General features: G+C 44.0%; 1 protein-coding gene across 2 annotated transcripts in view; it reads right to left on the bottom strand.

The window, feature by feature from the left end:
• ICA1 (islet cell autoantigen 1) overlaps positions 1–17,578 on the bottom strand; it is a 65,085-nt gene that overhangs the window by 20,123 nt on the left and 27,384 nt on the right. For both annotated transcript variants that reach the window (XM_083144826.1, XM_083144827.1), the window contains exons 7-8: positions 5,953–6,078; positions 5,112–5,210 (exon numbers count right to left, since the gene is read on the bottom strand). In XM_083144826.1, coding sequence (XP_083000952.1) covers positions 5,112–5,210; positions 5,953–6,078 — 225 coding nt within the window. The remainder of the gene's footprint in view (positions 1–5,111; positions 5,211–5,952; positions 6,079–17,578) is intronic.

Here is a 17,578-nt window from a genome sequence, read left to right as displayed (position 1 = left end):
GCTTTTGTGGGTGTCCTGTGGCCGCTGATCAGTGACGTACATCACTGAACAGCATTTTTGGCACAGGGTTGATATCATTTTTTTTCTGCAGTTTTTTTAAATTGTTTTTTTTTTTTTGGAGAGTGCTGTGGTTTATTACACCCACGTTGCTTTTGTGGGTGTCCTGTGGCCGCTGATCAGTGACGTACATCACTGAACAGCATTTTTGGCACAGGGTTGATATAATTTTTTTCTGCAGTTTTTTTAAATTTTTTTTTTTTTGGAGAGTGCTGTGGTTTATTACACCCACATTGCTTTTGTGGGTGTCCTGTGGCCGCTGATCAGTGACGTACATCACTGAACAGCATTTTTGGCACAGGGTTGATATAATTTTTTTTCTGCAGTTTTTTTTAATTGTTTTTTTTTTGGAGAGTGCTGTGGTATTTTTTTTTTTTAATTGTTTTTACACCCACGTTGCTTTTGTGGGTGTCCTGTTGCCTTTGAGCGCTGTTCAGTGACGGACGTTACTGACCAACATCTGTGCTCAATTTTTGGCGCAGGACCTTTTTTTTTTTTTAAACCCCTTCAATTATTTTTTTTTTTTATTGGGATCAAATTCCTGTATAAAGTATTTTTTTTCTGCACTACATACACACTACACACTACATACCCCCCGTGTTGAAATAAAGTTTGTACCCCCCTACACTATACACGTGTTGAAACATTACACTTACAGAAACACAAAAATAAAAATGGCATCCCAAATGTCATCCCAGTCATCCAGAAGAATGTATTCAGCGGAGGAGGCATATGCCATGCTTGCCTCTGACTCTGACACAGCCAGTGATGCAAGCGGGGAATTTGAAGGATTCGTCTTAAGCTCCTCTTCCTCCTCTAGTGATGAGGGACCCCCTCAAAGACGCCCCCGTAGAGCAGCTGAGACCCCCCCCCCAAATGATTGATCCCGTATGGACCCCACCACCAGACAATTTTGAGCCCCAGGTTCCTGAGTTTTTGGCCATCCCAGGAATCCAATTTGATTCAACAGGTCTCAGAGAAATTGACTTTTTCAAATTATTTTTCTCTGATGATTTTATAAATTTAATGGTGGACCAAAGTAATTTATATGCCCAGCAGTTTATTGCTCAAAACCCCACGTCATCATTTGCTAGGTGGACCCCTGTAGAGGAGTTGGATATAAACCTGTGGCGAGCGTAGCGAGCCACCGAGCCCGAAGCGTGGCGAGCGAAGCGAGCCCCGCGAGGGGTCGGTATTCTGTGTCCCCTCGCGGGGCTCGCTACGCTCGCCACGCTTCGGGCTCGGTGGCTCGCTACGCTCGCCACAGGTTTATATCCAACTCCATGCCCACTTGGATAGTAGGGGTATGAAAAGGACCCCTTTTTCCCATTGAATTCCATGTTAAAATGGACTCAGTCCATTTTAACATTGATTCCTATGGAAAAATCGGGTCATCGCATCGCATCGCATCCGATGGTCGCATGCAATGCGATGCGATGTGCCCGATCCGACCCGATTTAGAAATCGGCAGCCCGGATAACTTACAAGTACCGGGATGTCCTTATACTGACAACAATTCATAGAGACAGTACCACCTCCATCCCTGTACGAGGTACCAGTACCCACACCTCAAAACCTAATTGTATCCTAGATTACAATAGGTACATAGGCGGAGTGGATCTTTCAGATCAGGTACTGAAGCCGTACAGTCCCCTGCGGAAAACAAAAATCTGGTACAAGAAGCTGGCCGTGTATATCATCCAGATGGCACTGTAACGCTTACGTGCTATTCCGTTCTACCAGTCAGAGGGGGACATTTATGCACTTTCAAGAGGAAGTCATAAAGGGCCTAATATTTGGGAACCAGCAGGCAGAGGGCCCCAGTACTTCTAGTACTGGCCCCCGTATTGTACCAGGGCAGCATTTTCCTAACGAAATCCCCTCCACTGCAAGAAAGGGCAGGACACAAAAAAGGTGCAAAGTTTGCTATAAAAAGGGAATAAGAAAGGATACTATTTTCCACTGTGAAACTTGCCCCGACAAACCCGGCCTATGTATAAAGGAGTGTTTTAAAATATACCACACATCTATGGATTATTAGGTTCATCATTTCACCGTGCTTCGGGGGTCTTGCTAATGCCACATAGCACCCACCATTCATTCCACCAGAATCTGAGCTGCAAAATCCAAAAATCACTCCTTCCCTTCTGAGTCCTGCCATGCACCCAACTGGTATTTTTTGGTCGCATATGAGGCATTGCCGTACTCGGGAGAAATTGGGGCACAGATTTTGGGGTGCTTTGTCTCCTTCATTCCTTGTGAAAATGAAAAATTTTGAGCCAGAACTGCATTTTTGTGTAAAAAATGTAATTTTTCATTTTCACAGCCCAGTTGTATCAAAATTGGTGAAACCCCTGGGGGTTTGAAATGTACACTATACCCCTAGATGAATTCCCTGAGGGGTGTAGTTTGCAAAATGGGGTCACTTGTGGGGGGGTTCCACTGTATTGGTGCTTCGGGGGTCTTGCTAATGCGACATAGCACCCACCAACATTCCACCAGAATCTGAGCTGCAAAATCCAAAAATCACTCCTTCCCTTCTGAGTCCTGCCATGCACCCAAATGGTATTTTTTGGTCACATGTGAGGCATTGCCGTACTCAGGAGAAATTGGGGCACAGATTTTGGGGTGCTTTGTCTCCTTCATTCCTTGTGAAAATGAAAAATTTTGAGCCAGAACTGCATTTTTGTGTAAAAAATGTAATTTTTCATTTTCACAGCCCAGTTGTACCACAATTGGTGAAACCCCTGGGGGTTTGAAATGTACACTATACCCCTAGATGAATTCCCTGAGGGGTGTAGTTTGCAAAATGGGGTCACTTGTGGGGGGGTTCCTAACTTTTAGCATCTTATGGTGCCTAGAAACCTACATGGTGCCTAAAAAATAATCTCATAAAAAGGAGGCTCCAAAATCAAGTAGGTGCTCCTTCTATTATGAAGCCTGTGGTTTGGTCAACGTGCACACTAGGGCCACATATAGGATATTTATGAAAACAAAAGAATTGGGGGAATCAATTTTTAGTCACATTTCTCTAGTAAAATCTACTGTGTTCCTTAGAAAAATGTATTAAAATTGCAAATCTGCAAAAAAAATGAAATTTTGAAATTTCACCTACACTTTGTTTTAATTCCTGTGAAACACCTAAAGGGTTAACAAACTTCCAAAATGCTGTTTTGAATAATGTGAGGGGTGCAGTTTTTGAAATGGCATCATTTATGGGGGTGTCTCACATACAAGTCCCTCAAAGTCACATCAGAACTGAACTGGTCCCTAAAAAAAATCAGTGTTTGAAATTTTCTTGAAAATTTGAGAATTTGCTATTCATATTTTAAGCCTCCTAGTGTCCAAAAAAATTAAAAGGATGTTGAAATAATGATGGAAACATAAAGTAGACATATGGTCTATGTTAGTTATTAACTATTGTGAGTGGTATGATTATTTGTCTCACAAGCAGAAAATTTAACATTTTGAAAATTGCTAAATTTTCCATTTTTTTACGACATTTTGGTATTTTTCACAAAAAAACACAGACTGTATCGACCCAAATTTACCACTAACTTGAAGTACAATGTGTCACGAGAAAACAATCTCAAAATCACTGGGATAAGTAAAAGCAAAAAAAAGTTATCCCCACTTAAGTGATACATGTCAGATTTGAAAAAAAGGGCTCTGTCAGGAAGGCAAAAACATGCTGCGCCAGGAAGGGGTTAAAGCAGCAATCATTTACAGGGCAAAACCAGGTTGTTTATACTTTGCAAATGAGTAACAATTAAGGAATAATGCATTCTCATCTGAAGTCCTATATGTCTAGCAGTCCAATAGATGCTTAGTGACATCGCTGAGAAGGCAGCTTCTCATTGGCTCTGTGCACAAAATGGCCGCTTCCCCAGGCTTGCTGCCAATTGTCAACACTTCAAATGTATTCAATTATTAAACAATATATATTTATAAAAAGAGGTATTAAAAGAAAAAATGCACATAAAAAGAATACACAAATGAGGCTAGGAAATCAGATTGTAAAGCTACTTGCAACTCTAAATACACACTGAACATAACAACACTACTGGACAAACATTAATGCAATACTAAACACAGACACAAGGGAGAAGGGCAAATTCTATTGGAAAGCGCAACGGAATTGGCTGCACTATATAAGAAACTGGAAATAAATGAAATACGCAGAGCGTAAATAGAGTTGTGTTTTATGAATGAGAATACAGATCCGCGTCTAAGGTGGTATCCGGTCAGTATGTCGACACAGACGTTATGCCAACATGAAAAATGGCAACCAGCAAATGTTGACAGAACATTTTTTTTATTTTTATGGTTGGGCTAAAATATGCAAAATATCCTGTAGGTCAACATTCAGTTGTCAATATACAGGTATATGAACTTGTAAAATCCTTGCAGTTCCTCCTTCTTGCCTGGGGTGTCGCTGTCTGCTGTGATACTTCAAGAACAGTCTGGTTTGTGTCACAGTGTTGAGATACAACCAGACCGTTGTAGAAACACTACAGCAGACAGTGACACCGCAGGCAGGAAGGAGGAACTACAAGGATTTTTCAAGGAGCATGGTGCTAGAATGAAGACTACTAACCATGTCAACATTTGTGAATGACAACATATTTCTGGTCCACCTGACATCCATGTCGACATTTAAAACACGTTAACAGTTCGACGTTCTAAAAAGCGGACTTTTTATATCACACCAGTCTAAGATAATGCAGGGTCAGTAAAGTTCCACTAAAGTGATCAATGCGATTTCTGCACCCCAGGTCCGATTGGTATCATGGCTGAGTGGCTGTAAGTGTACCCCCTTGTCTGCACACCCTACGCCAATGTCTGCTAGGCTAGTGCTTATGTCGGGGCTGGACAAATGCCAGGAGATAGGTGCCAGCAGTAATTCCTAGGTATATTGGATATCTAACGTTCATTTCTACTGATGAATATAATAATGATTTCTTAAAGGCTGCTGCTGGCTCCTAGATGGCTCTGCATTAGTCATTTCCCATTGAAATCCACTGAAATTCATGACCACCAAAGAAGCCGCTTACCTTTAGTGTAGTGAATTCATACGGCTGGTAACCCTTGAAGCTCTCATGTATTGCAGCCATTGTGTGAGAGGTTTTCTCCCAAAAGTGAAGTAGTGTTGTCTACCGAAGCAAGAAACGACAACTGAGGCACGGAACAAGCAATAGGTCAGGGTAAAGCTGGGTACACACTAGAACAGTGGTTCTCAAACTCTGTCCTTGGGACCCTATACAGTTCACATTTTCCAGGTCACCCGACAGATGCACTCATTACTGACTGACACATTTCAAAAGATCCACGGGTGGAGCTGATTGTTTCACTTGTGATTCTGTGAGGAGACCTGCAAAACACGCACTGTGTGTTGTCCTGCGGACCGAGTTTGAGAACCTGTCTACTAGAAGGGCAAACAATGCAATGTTGTCAACGATTTCCATTGATCTCCCGGATGAATGATGATGAGTGCACACACACTGGGCAATCTATCGTGCATCATTCGGAAATTTGGACGTTACCGATATATTGGATATATATTAGTAGTGTGTATACACTGCGCTAATCATCATTAATAACATCCCCAAACTGGGCAGCATGTAGGGACGAGCAAAAGAAGCGGCAAACAACTCACGGGAGCGCGCAATAGTTTGTACACACAGGATGATGTGGCTCGATTTATCATTCTGATTCGCCGCTGAATGACAAAATGTACAAAGTTTAGTGTGTACCCAGCCTGACAACAACATTGCAAACAATTTTCAAATGAAGATTCTAGTCAACTACTAAAACTCTTGCGATGTCTGAAGGACCTCAAGCTGTGAAGTCTGGAAACAAGTGCGGCGCAGATTGGATCGCGAAACGCGTTATTACCTGATATGTGGTCAAAACGTGAGACAGGAGGTTACATCTACTGGCCCTGAGAAGGTCCACTTTCTCACACACATCTGTTTTCAGCCTGTCAAACGCAGCTTTGGTATGACGCACTTGGGCTTGAACCTATAGGAAATGAAGACAATGTTATGTATATAACTAGATTTCCAATCCCCAATACAGATTTTATTGTTCGCAGTTCTGTTTAAAAGCACTAACATACAGATGACTAAATATAGTATAAATGGCACTATAATGGAAACTACAGAGGAAGAGAGGGATCTAGGTGTCACTATTTCAGGGGACTTAAAGGCAGGTAGGCAATGTAACAAAGCAATGAAGAAGGCAAGTCAATGCCACTGTATAGGTCATTGGTACGACCTCACCTAGAGTATTGTGTTCAGTTCTGGAGGACATATCTCCAGAAGGATATAAATACATTAGAGACTGTACAAAGAAGAGCAACTAAAATGGTGCATGGCCTACATCACAAAACGTACCAGGAAAGACTAAAAGATCTTAATATGTATATTTTAGGGCAAAAGGGGGACATGATAGAAACATTCAAATATATCAAGGGCTTTAACAAGGTACAGGTGGGAGACATTCTTCACAGGAAGAGGAGCAGCAGAACACGAGGACATGCACTGAAACTAGAGGGAGGAAGATTCAGGGGAAATCTGAGGAAGAATTACTTCACAGAAAGAGTAGTGGATAAGTGGAATAGCCTCCCATCAGAGGTGGTAGAGGCAAGTACAATTTAAACATGCTTGGGATAGGCATATTGATATCCTGCAAAGAAATAAGGATCAAATATGGTTTGAGGTAACATGTTTAAAAAAGGGTCAGACTAGATGGGCCAAGTGGTTCTTATCTGCCGTCAAATTCTATGTTGTTATGCACTGGTACTGGCTACAGTACACATACCTGGTAATCCTTACTAATGCTGGTATTTGCTTAAGCAGCAAATGCAATAATACCACAAGTTATTATATTTGTATTATAGAAATGTCTCATTATACACAGATAACGCACTCCAATTTCAGACACCAGAATGTGGATCAGCTGTGCTGGATTTTATGTTCACCCAGGGACCACCCGTAAACACAAAGGTCCTCCACATATTGCTACATCATATGTGTGTGTGTGCTTATGGGCGGGGACTAGGGCATAACATGAACTGTGGGTTCTGCGAACGGAATTTAATAGGGTGTGAGAATCAGAAGGTGAGTTCTACCTTTTTTTTTTTTTTTTTTTTTAAAGTGGCAATCATTTACAAGCACAATCAACCTGGTTTTGTAGTATAAATGATTGCCGCTTTAAAACAGAAAACTATCATAAAAGATCTCTCACACCCTATTACACCCCCCGGTACTTATGTATTATCTGGGCTCCCATGTTAAATGCACCCCATTTTTTCATACCCCTACTATCCAACTACGCATGGAGTTGATTTTATATAGTGTGGCGAGCGCAGCGAGCCACCGTGCCCGAAGCGTGGCGAGTGCAGCGAGGGGACGCGGTCTCATAAGAAAAACGGGAGCCCAGATATTACATAAGTACCCACCCCCCCCCATTCCTTAAGGTGTACTGGGCACGCACACTTGTAACACTACTATAATTTACAAATTGAGATTTTTTATAATATCTCCAGTCTATCATCATGATCCCAACTGTATTGGTAGGGGCCCCCACAAGTTAGGTGCCCTGGGGCCCCCAGCATCCCTTAGTCCAGCCGTGTGGGTCAGCAACAGCAGTGATAGGAGAATGAATACTGTACACCGTACGTTCTGATATACGTTATCACATTAGTGCCTTATACAGTGCTACATGCCCATCACAGCAAGTGATTTCGCCATTGATAACGTGTTGCAATTTAACAAATTGGCATAAACGGCAACCCGTCCAGCGGAAGAACACTAACATGCGTCATTCTGCCCAGAGAATGTAATTACCGAACGTATACAAACGGCGGTTGAAGGCTACAATACCATGGCGGACCACTAGTGCCGGAAGGTGTCTAGTTACACGTCTAAACTTGGTCAACCCCTTTTAGAAAGACAGTGATGCTAGATCGAGGGAAGTGAAGGATCGATGGGAACATGGGTCAACAGTAGCACAAGTTTTTCGTGGTTTTTTTTTTTTTGTGCCGGTCTCCTTGGTTCCTACTTTATTATCCAAGTGGACAAATTTAGATTATAATAGTGCGCCAAGCGTAGTTTAGGCATCTAACTAGACGCCGTTGACCATGGTATTGTGGACCTAAACACGGGTCGATCCTCTAGGCCAGGGGTGGCCAAACCTGTCCTCAAGATCTACCAACGGTGCATGTTTTCCAGGCAACCTGTGGATCTATAGTAGGAATAAAAGCAGCAGGTTTTAAAATGTGACAGTTAGTAATGACTACAGCTGTGCACCAGCTAGGGAGTCTGGGAAATGTGGACCGTTGGTAGATCTCGAGGACTGGTTTGGCCACCCGTGCTCTAGGCCGAAACCATTACGGAGTGCAATACCCCATCACTCCCTGCTGCCCCATAGTAAAACGTTATGCGTGGTCCCCAATAATGGTGACATAACTGCTGACCTCACAAAAAGGACAATACGAAAGGACGATACGGAATTGCTCCGCAGAAGCGTAAATATTTAAATGTTATAATTAGATTTAAAAAAGGAAGAAAAAAAATTCACATTTTTGGTTGTGTGAGGACAACTTGTAGTTCCCAATTCTTACCCCCGTAACCGCGGCAGCTCTTATTATACTTTGTGTAACGCTATTCTGTCCAGCAGGGACGGCAATCATCATCCACCAACAGAAACACAAAGGCCGATTATGTCAGATCCGATCAGGAGAATACTTTGACAATGGCTGGGCTACCACATGTTCCTGCGAGCAGGACAGGTTGCTCCAACGCCGGGGAACCAGAGAATTATCACTGATCATTCGTAACAAATATGGGATTAGAGCAGGGAGTCCTGGCACGGACAATAGCACAAAGCAAAATCCCAAACCACAGGCTTAGAACATTGTCATCATATAACCTTAGTGACGCAGTGAAGGGTAACAAAAAAATAAAAAAAATACAGGGGTCTATTTAGTTAACTCTTTCAAAAAGTTTGGGTTAAAAGGTAACAAAAGTCCCCCTAGAGCAGGGCTGGGCAACACCGGCCCTCCAGATGTTAATGAACTACACATCCCAGGATGCTTTGCATTAGTTTTGCTATGTGGCCATGCTGAAACTGATGCAAGGCATGCTGGGATGTCTAGTTCATCAACATCTGGAGGGCCGGTGTTGCCCAGCCCTGCCCTAAAGTAACAGCTTAGATCAAGGGTACATAAAGAATGGAGAAGTCCTTCCTAACCACTACAATGCACAGCGGATTCATTTCCCAGATCAATCATGTCCTCTGCTAATTATAGCGACAGAAGATATGATTTCTAGTGAGAATAGAATCCAATCCATTTTTAGATTCCGTTGGTGAATTTGCCATCATCCCCTCATGCAGTAAGGAATCCCGCACCTTAATTAGTGTATTACAAAACAAAGGAAAGTATCAAAGATAAGATAATGAAAGGTTAAGGGGGATATTCAATCCAAACTTTTGGCAGGTGAAAAAAACGTCACCCGCAAAGTCACGTGGTTCTTTGCGAATTCATGGTCGTTTTCACCCATGTCATTTCGACCCCCCCCCCCCCCCCTCTGAAAAGGCAAATTTCGGCTGTTTTTTCGGGTGGCGAAAATTTTGGCCGGGATTGCATACCCCCCTAAGAGGTGCAGTAATCACTACCTCTGATACAACTACAGAAAAAGTTACCCCACCCCTCTCCAAATTATGCTCACTCTCTTTTATGTCACATGTTTTATAACTGGCAGTCACCAACCATTACCTTGACCAGTGGGGGTCCAGTATGATAAACAGGCGGTCGAAATACTGATGCCGGAATCCCGGCGCCGGATGCCCCCCCCCCGCCCTCCTGTTGGGCTCGCTGCGCTCACCCGGTGCCTCGTTGCGCTTGGCACGCTATTTTATTCTCCCTCTATGGGTGTCGTGGACACCCATAGAGGGACAAAGTGCCGGCATTGCGGCGGTCTGGATTGCGGCGGTCTGGATTGCGGCGTTGGTATTTCGACCGCCGGCATATTGACCGCATCCCACCAGTGGTTCTCAACCTCGGTCCTTAAGTACCCCCCACCGCTGCACAGGTGCACTCATTATTCAGACATTTTGAAAGATCCACAGGTGGAGCTAATTATTTCACTTGTGATTCTGGGGTAGATGTATCATCATGTGCTTAACAATCCTTAAATCACATGACCTGCTTCACCGGGGACATCGCCAGAATGTATTATTATTCATTATCTGGATATGGGAGTACGTTAAATTACCCCTCTGGAATTAGGGGCCTCGCCGAGCGGATGTGAGCTGTATCTCCAGCCATCTAATGCTCCCCGGCTCTTGCTGGTCTTTGGCGTCTTCAAATTAAAACAGAGCCAGGTAATGTTTGCATGGGATGCTGGGAAATGGATGGCGCTGTATACCCGGCGCATGCAGGGTTTTAATTTGAAGATGCCGAAGACCAGCAAGCTCCACAGAGCATTAGAAGACCGAAGAACCGCACTGCCACATCAAGATGGCGATATGGGATATCCCCTGACATAACGTGGGAGTATAGCGCGTGTACCCCTGAACGACCTTTCCTACATCTATCCCTCTCCGTCTCTGGAAAATGTGCACTGTTGGGGGTACTTGAGGACTAGGACTGGGAACCACTGACCTAGACCATTAATAATTTGAATTGGCGCTGGAGGACCCATCCAAGGCACCCCTGCAACTGCCCCCCCAAGGGTGCCGTGGCACACAGTTTGGGAACCACTGTCTTGGCATAATTCATTTATTGTGTTCATTAGTAACACTCATTATATTGACAATCACATTAGAGCAATTCTAGGGTGCGGAGTCTTAATATGACATTGGGTCTGTTAGATTGGCTCTGATTTTTGGTGATACACAGTGAAGACAAGAGAAAGACACAACAGGCAACGTGAAGCACTCATCTGCCAATTAGGAGGGGGGATAGTCTAGATCACTGGTTCCCCAACTCGGTCCTCAGGACCCAACACAGGTCATGTTTTCCAGGTCACCTGTGGATTATTTGAATGTGGCACTTGGTGATGCACAGTGCTCCTGCCGGCTGCATACACTGGCTGAGGAGCAACTGCTTGTTTGGAAAAGGATATTCCCAGAGGGGGGACGGAATAAAATGTGAGGTTAGATGTTAGATGTAAGCACGGTTGGCAGAGAGTTTATAACACTTGGATATATGTAAAGGGCTACCCACACTGGGAGACGTCTAATTACCTGATATGTGTGTATTAAACTCCTTTAAATGTGAGCACCTATATTCGCCAAAGTAACACATGGTGACCTATCAAATACTCTGCACACCCTTATATGGATGGGAACTACTCTGTTTACCTGTAAGTAGGCATATGTAGATCCAGATTAACCCAGATCTCAAAACGGGATCTCTTTGGCTATCAGCTGTCACATAGCCAATAAGATCCCGTATTGATATCTGAGTAAATCCGGTTCTGCACATGCCTACCTATGAGAGACGAATTGACCTACTACCGTACACAGACTTTTTTTTTTTATAGTCCATATCTAAATCATTGGAGGAAAGTTCAAGATTTTGAAACCCAAAAGTGTGAACGTTATGGATAAAAGAATAATCATATCGTCAATAGTCAGAGGATAAGCATTAGAATTGTTACCATTTTCTAACATTGGAGCGCAGTATTTTGTGAGACTGTGATTATAGTTTGCACGTGCTGCCCCTTTTCTCTGGAACTCTCTACCTCTCCCCATCAGACTCTCCTCTAAACTTCAAACAGCCTCTAAAGACTCACTTCATCACCGATCCTGCCCTCTGGTTTAGAATGGCGCTGCGGATCCCTTGTGGAGCCAAATAAAGGATAGTAACAATAATAATGTTACAGGATTGATAACACCTGTTGAATTTACAGCTACTCCTCTTTTGTACTAGGAGGGGAATTCATTTGCATATATTCAGCATGGTTTAAAGGTTTTGACCTTCAGCTTCTCAAGAACACAAAAACAGCAGCAGATCTCTTACAGTGATCTTAAATATACAAAAAGAAGTTAGTGGATCAACAAAATGATATAGGTCTGCAGCAAATCTTGTGGGATCACTCTCCTGCCGAATGCTGGACCCCAAAAACACTCCACTGAAGGAGTCACGTCTGGTTGGCTGGATTAACCCAATCAGAAGTTAATAAGAAGTGGTACGAACATCAATGATGTAATTCTAGCCAGAGACACGGACTCTGGACCAAAGAAAGAGGTTGAATTGATAAGACTGGAGGTGGTTTTGCAGGTTCCTTACAATGATACCCTCTCATCTCACTCTGCACCGGCAGACACTACCCTGCCTGGGGACCGTGCCATTTAGCGAGGTGTAGTATGACTGACATATTGTGCAGTCTGAGAGCATAGCAGGAGATTCTGCCATCGATTGCATGCGTTGCAATTTCCCCTCTGAAGTTGGAGTCTCCACAAATTGGATTCAGGTTTTCGCTGCGTGTAATGAACACCCCTCCTGTGTGACCTCTAATTCCCTCTCCTACATAATTGAACAGATGAAGAGGAATCTCAAAGGTACGCCGCAGTCTGTGAGGCCTTGACGTAATCTCTTCTGATGAGCAAGCTTCTATATTTATACTGTACTTTGTATTGATGCCGGTACAAGCAGAGAGCATGCAGCTGTTCAGCTGCAGCAGGGGAACACCAGGATCTCAGGCCATTAAGCAGCCACGGTGCTATAATAATGTTCTAGAACAGGGCTGGCCAAACCGGTCCTCAAGGTTTACTAGCAGGTCATGTTTTCAAGAACATCCAGCTGGTGCACCGATGAAATTCATTACTGCCACATTTCACAGACCACCTATCTAATGCACAGGTGTAGTCATTACTAACTGTCACATGTTCCAGACTACCTATCCGGTGCACAGGTGTAGTTATTACTAACTGTCACATTTTCCAGACTACCTAGCTGGTGCACAGCTGCAATCATTACTAACTGTCACATTTTCCAGACTACCTAGCTGGTGCACAGCTGCAATCATTACTGTCACATTTTCCAGACCACCTACTGTAGCTGATTCATAGGTGTAGTCATTAATGTTATATTTTCCAGAGCACCTAGCTGGGGCATAGGTGTAGTCATTACTAACTGTCACATTTTCCAGATCACCTAGCTGGTGCACAGGTGTTGTTATTACTGTCACATTGTTCAGACCACCTAGCTGGTGCACAGGTGTAGTCATTACTAACCGTCACATTTTTCAGACTACCTAGCTGGTGCACAGGTGTTGGTATTACTGTCACATTGTTCAGACTACCTAGCTGGTGCACAGGTGTAGTCATTACTAACCGTCACATTTTTCAGACTACCTAGCTGGTGCACAGGTGTTGGTATTACTGTCACATTGTTCAGACTACCTAGCTGGTGCACAGGTGTAGTCATTACTAACTGTCACATGTTCCAGACTACCTAGCTGGGGCATAGGTGTAGTCATTACTAACTGTCATGTTTTCGAGACAAGCTGGTGCACAGAGTCACCACCAACTATCACATTTTCCAGTCCACCTTGCTGGTGCACAGGTGTATTCATTTCTAACCGGAACATTCTACTGGTCCACAGGAGGCCTGGAAAACAACATGGACTCTGGTAGAAGTCAAGGATCAGTTTGGCCACCCGTGTTCTAGATTGGATAGGTGGCCAGTGGGAATCTCACAGTCTCCCATTTCCTCTGTGAGAAGAAAGAGCCATTAAGAATTACAGCAGTTTCTCAAATTGTGCCATTACGGTCCACATTTTAGGGATATCTATGCTTGAGAGCAGGTGACTTCATTAGTTCCTCTGGACTCAAGCATCCTTAAAACGTGGCCTGTACTGGCGGCATTACAAAGAAAACGCAGCCAGAGAATGTGCATTTTACCAATGGTGGAGCCATGGACACTAGACTGGTAATTCCTCAATAATTTACACCCAAAAATGTGTCTTTATGAAATTTAAAGTGGGGTTCCTCTGTTACCAAAGTTACAGGGGCCGATTCACTTTGCTAAACCTGCTAAGGGCAATTTAACAATCGAAATACCTGCGGATGCGAGTTTATGCTGCTCAATGAAAAAGGAGGAGCTTAACGTCTAAGCAGCCTAGAGTGAGGTATACAGAGAGACAGGCCACACCTACTTTTTCAGGGAAGGTATGAATGTAAAATGGCTGCCCAGCATGTGTCTGTGGTGGAGGGGAGAGAGGAGGATGCACCTGCCACCTCCTCTGCTGTAGACCCCTATGGAAATGGCTGTTATTGCTGTCCTGTTCTAAAGGTGCTTTGGCAATCCAGTGTGTGCAGAGCAAGGGCACAAGGGGTAGGGCAGTCATCTGTGTACTCTTATTTTGGAGGCCCGCGCTTTTAGAGTTCCACGTTGGAAGTCACCAACCCCGTGCTGGGTGTTTGAGAGTCTCTGAGGGTGTCCTGCAGGGCGCCTTTCACAGGCCACTCTCACAAAAATAAAAATTAAATGAAAATAACAGTAACAAGGGGAACCTGGGGAATAAAGATGGAACTATTTTATGTCCAGACTCGCTCTTCTCCAGGTTATACCCAGTGTTCCCTGTGCCCCCTAGTGGAGGAAGAAGACATAACATGCTGTAAATTGTACTTCTGGGTCGGGTGTGGTATGACCCACCGACAGTCGGGATCCCGACAGTCATTATCCCGACTGCCTGGCGTCAGACAGCGTGGCCAGCGCAACAAAGCCCCTTGCGGGCTCGCTGCGCTCGCCACGCTGCGGGCACGGTGGCGAGCTACGCTCGCCACCTATTCTATTCTCCCTCTATGGGGGTCGTGGACCCCCACGAGGGAAAATAGCCGCCGGTAACCCGGTCGTCGGTGTTTTAACAGTCGGGATCCCGACGTCGGGTTAATGACTGTCGGGATCCCGTCCGGAACCCTCTGGGTCATTCCATGAAAATGGTCTTTTCAGGTAACGTTTGTTATCAGTTTTCATGACAGGCTGTGCATCAAAATGAAAGCATATCATGTACCACACAAACAACATTTCCTTCCCCAAAATATTCAAAACACATGATCAAAAAATAGATTTCACGTGAGCTTTTTAGTCAAAATGTAACGTTTGTTACATTTTACCCTTCTGTCTATGGACCAGATGCACTAAGCATCTGACATTTTTCAAACACAGCCTGTGACATGTCAGGCAGGAGCTGATTGGCTGGCTGTTTATCACTCTCCATTTTATCACTTTTGAAGCTTAGTGCATCTAGCCCTCTGTCTTAATGGGGCCCACACACACACACACACACACACACACACACACACACACACACACACACACACACACCGATATACAGGCATTTCCTGAGCGATTTTACTTAATTTAACTGCATCGCTTACAAAATGGCCCTACACGGCTGTGTGTGGGGGCCATAGCGATAGCGGTTATATACTGCAGATCAATAGCCAGCACATGGTCTGTCTGTCTCATACCGACACACTAAGTGGCCCACCACAGATTATATGCAGAAAGAACGTTTAAAGTATTAAAGTGCGAAAGACATGAAAAGGTTGACATGAGTTTTTCAGGATATCTAATTTTTTGGGGACTTTTCCATACTTTACCGATCCCTACTATATTCCACGTGGATAGTAAAGTGTGCCGGGAGCAGCGGTAGCGGAGTGGGACACCAGCTCCGAATCGTGACGCGCTCAAGTGTAGAAATTGACCCCCAAATTTTTGTAAAAACTCATGTTGACTTTCCCATGCGTCACCTTCCCATGTCGACCTAATTACTGTTGCCCCCATGATCTACCCCCAACCTCAGCGATATGTGGTTCCTTGTGATTGGATAACTGTAAATCCTAAATATTTATGATTTCACTGTACACATTAACCTTCAGGCGTGGTACATTATGCCGACATACACAGCCTGAATGTAGAAGGCCCATAATTCCAACATACTGTGCGTCAACATTACCAGAATGTCGACGCTGGGATTTCACACACAAAACCAACAAAATGAAATGATATGCAGGATAATGCGGATGATATTTGCGTGCATATCGTCTAGTGTGTACACGCTATATCATTCACGATGCATGCTCCCGTGGGTCGTTAGCGATGTCCTCCGCCTTCTGTAAATGCAGGCGATATCGTTAGGGAGGCCATGCTGCGGAATGAAGCACCCCCGCCATGTCATTCATCGCACCTGGCGTCGGCAAATACGTATAACCCTTAAACCAGGTGATGACGTTCTAGCAATGTCAACATAACCAATTCATACCTTAACCTTTGAGTGCCAAGTGAATTTGTCAACATAGGTGTGAAAATTGGCCAGCAGACATTTTTATTCATCATATTGACCTGTAATGTTACTTTACTGTACATAGAAAATCTTATCTTTTTTGTACACATTTTTTATTTGAATTTATATAACAAATGTAAGCGACGCTGGGACTTTTAGAGGATATTTTGAACATCTCTTACAGAGACGCTGGCACTCAAAGGGTTAAACGCTGATACTCAAAAATCCGGCAACTCACTGCTGTCAGTCATTTCTAAACTAGCGAAAGCGGTTTACAGAATTCCAACCAACCAGTATCTGGAACATTCTATGACCTGCATACAATGGACTGACAGCAACACTGATAATTAGTTTTACTAGACTTTTTTATTTAAAAGAAAAAAAAAAAAAATCACTGTACTTATAATTAGTAGTTATATAATGCTTATTGGGCTGTTCAAGCAATTTACATTTCGTGTGCAGGAGCTGGACACCTTGTTCTCCTGTGCACGCTAAGTAAGCCAACGTACACGCACACACTACTGAGAGCAGGCAAATTATAATCTAAGTCTACGATGTTCCGCTGCAATAGGAAGGGACCGGGGGTAACTGCTGACCCATTACTGCACAACATTACTCCTGTTACCTTCCCACCCTTAATAAACAGTGCAGCGCTGCCCTGACGCAGTTTTGTGCGCAGGCACTGCACATCACAGATGACTGCATGACACAGTGGCTGAGGGGAGAGTTCCATCACACTGAATGCAGCAGGTGCTGAGCACTGAGGAAGGTTATTTAAAAGTGGTGCTCTGCAAGCTGACCTAACACAAATCTTACTGTAATAAAATCTCCATAGTCCCCGTGGGAACAAGCAGTGACTAATGCTATGGAGGTCAGACACACATGGGACAGCGCAGGTTACAGCACAACGGGGCAGATATATGAGGCCTGATAACGTGGTGATAAAGCGGAAGGTGATCATGCACCAGACGATCAGCTATGTTTAATAAATGACAGTTGGGGGCTGATTGGCTGGTGCATTGCCACCACATTATCACTTTACCAGGTTTAATACATCTGCCCCCATGTGTCATATCTTGCCCTGTAGCTCGGCTTATACCCACATACAGTAACACAAAGCCACCTGCCCCTACGCCCTCTACAGGTATTATACCGCTGCGCTACAACGTGCCCGGTGCACTACATAATTATCAGATAACGGATGCCGACAGCAGCGC

Source organism: Crinia signifera, chromosome 5 (genome assembly GCF_055691185.1).
Source record: "Crinia signifera chromosome 5, ASM5569118v1, whole genome shotgun sequence".
Lineage (NCBI taxonomy): Eukaryota > Metazoa > Chordata > Amphibia > Anura > Myobatrachidae > Crinia > Crinia signifera.
Note: the sequence above shows the minus strand (reverse complement) of the source record. Positions and strands in the feature narration are given on the sequence as shown.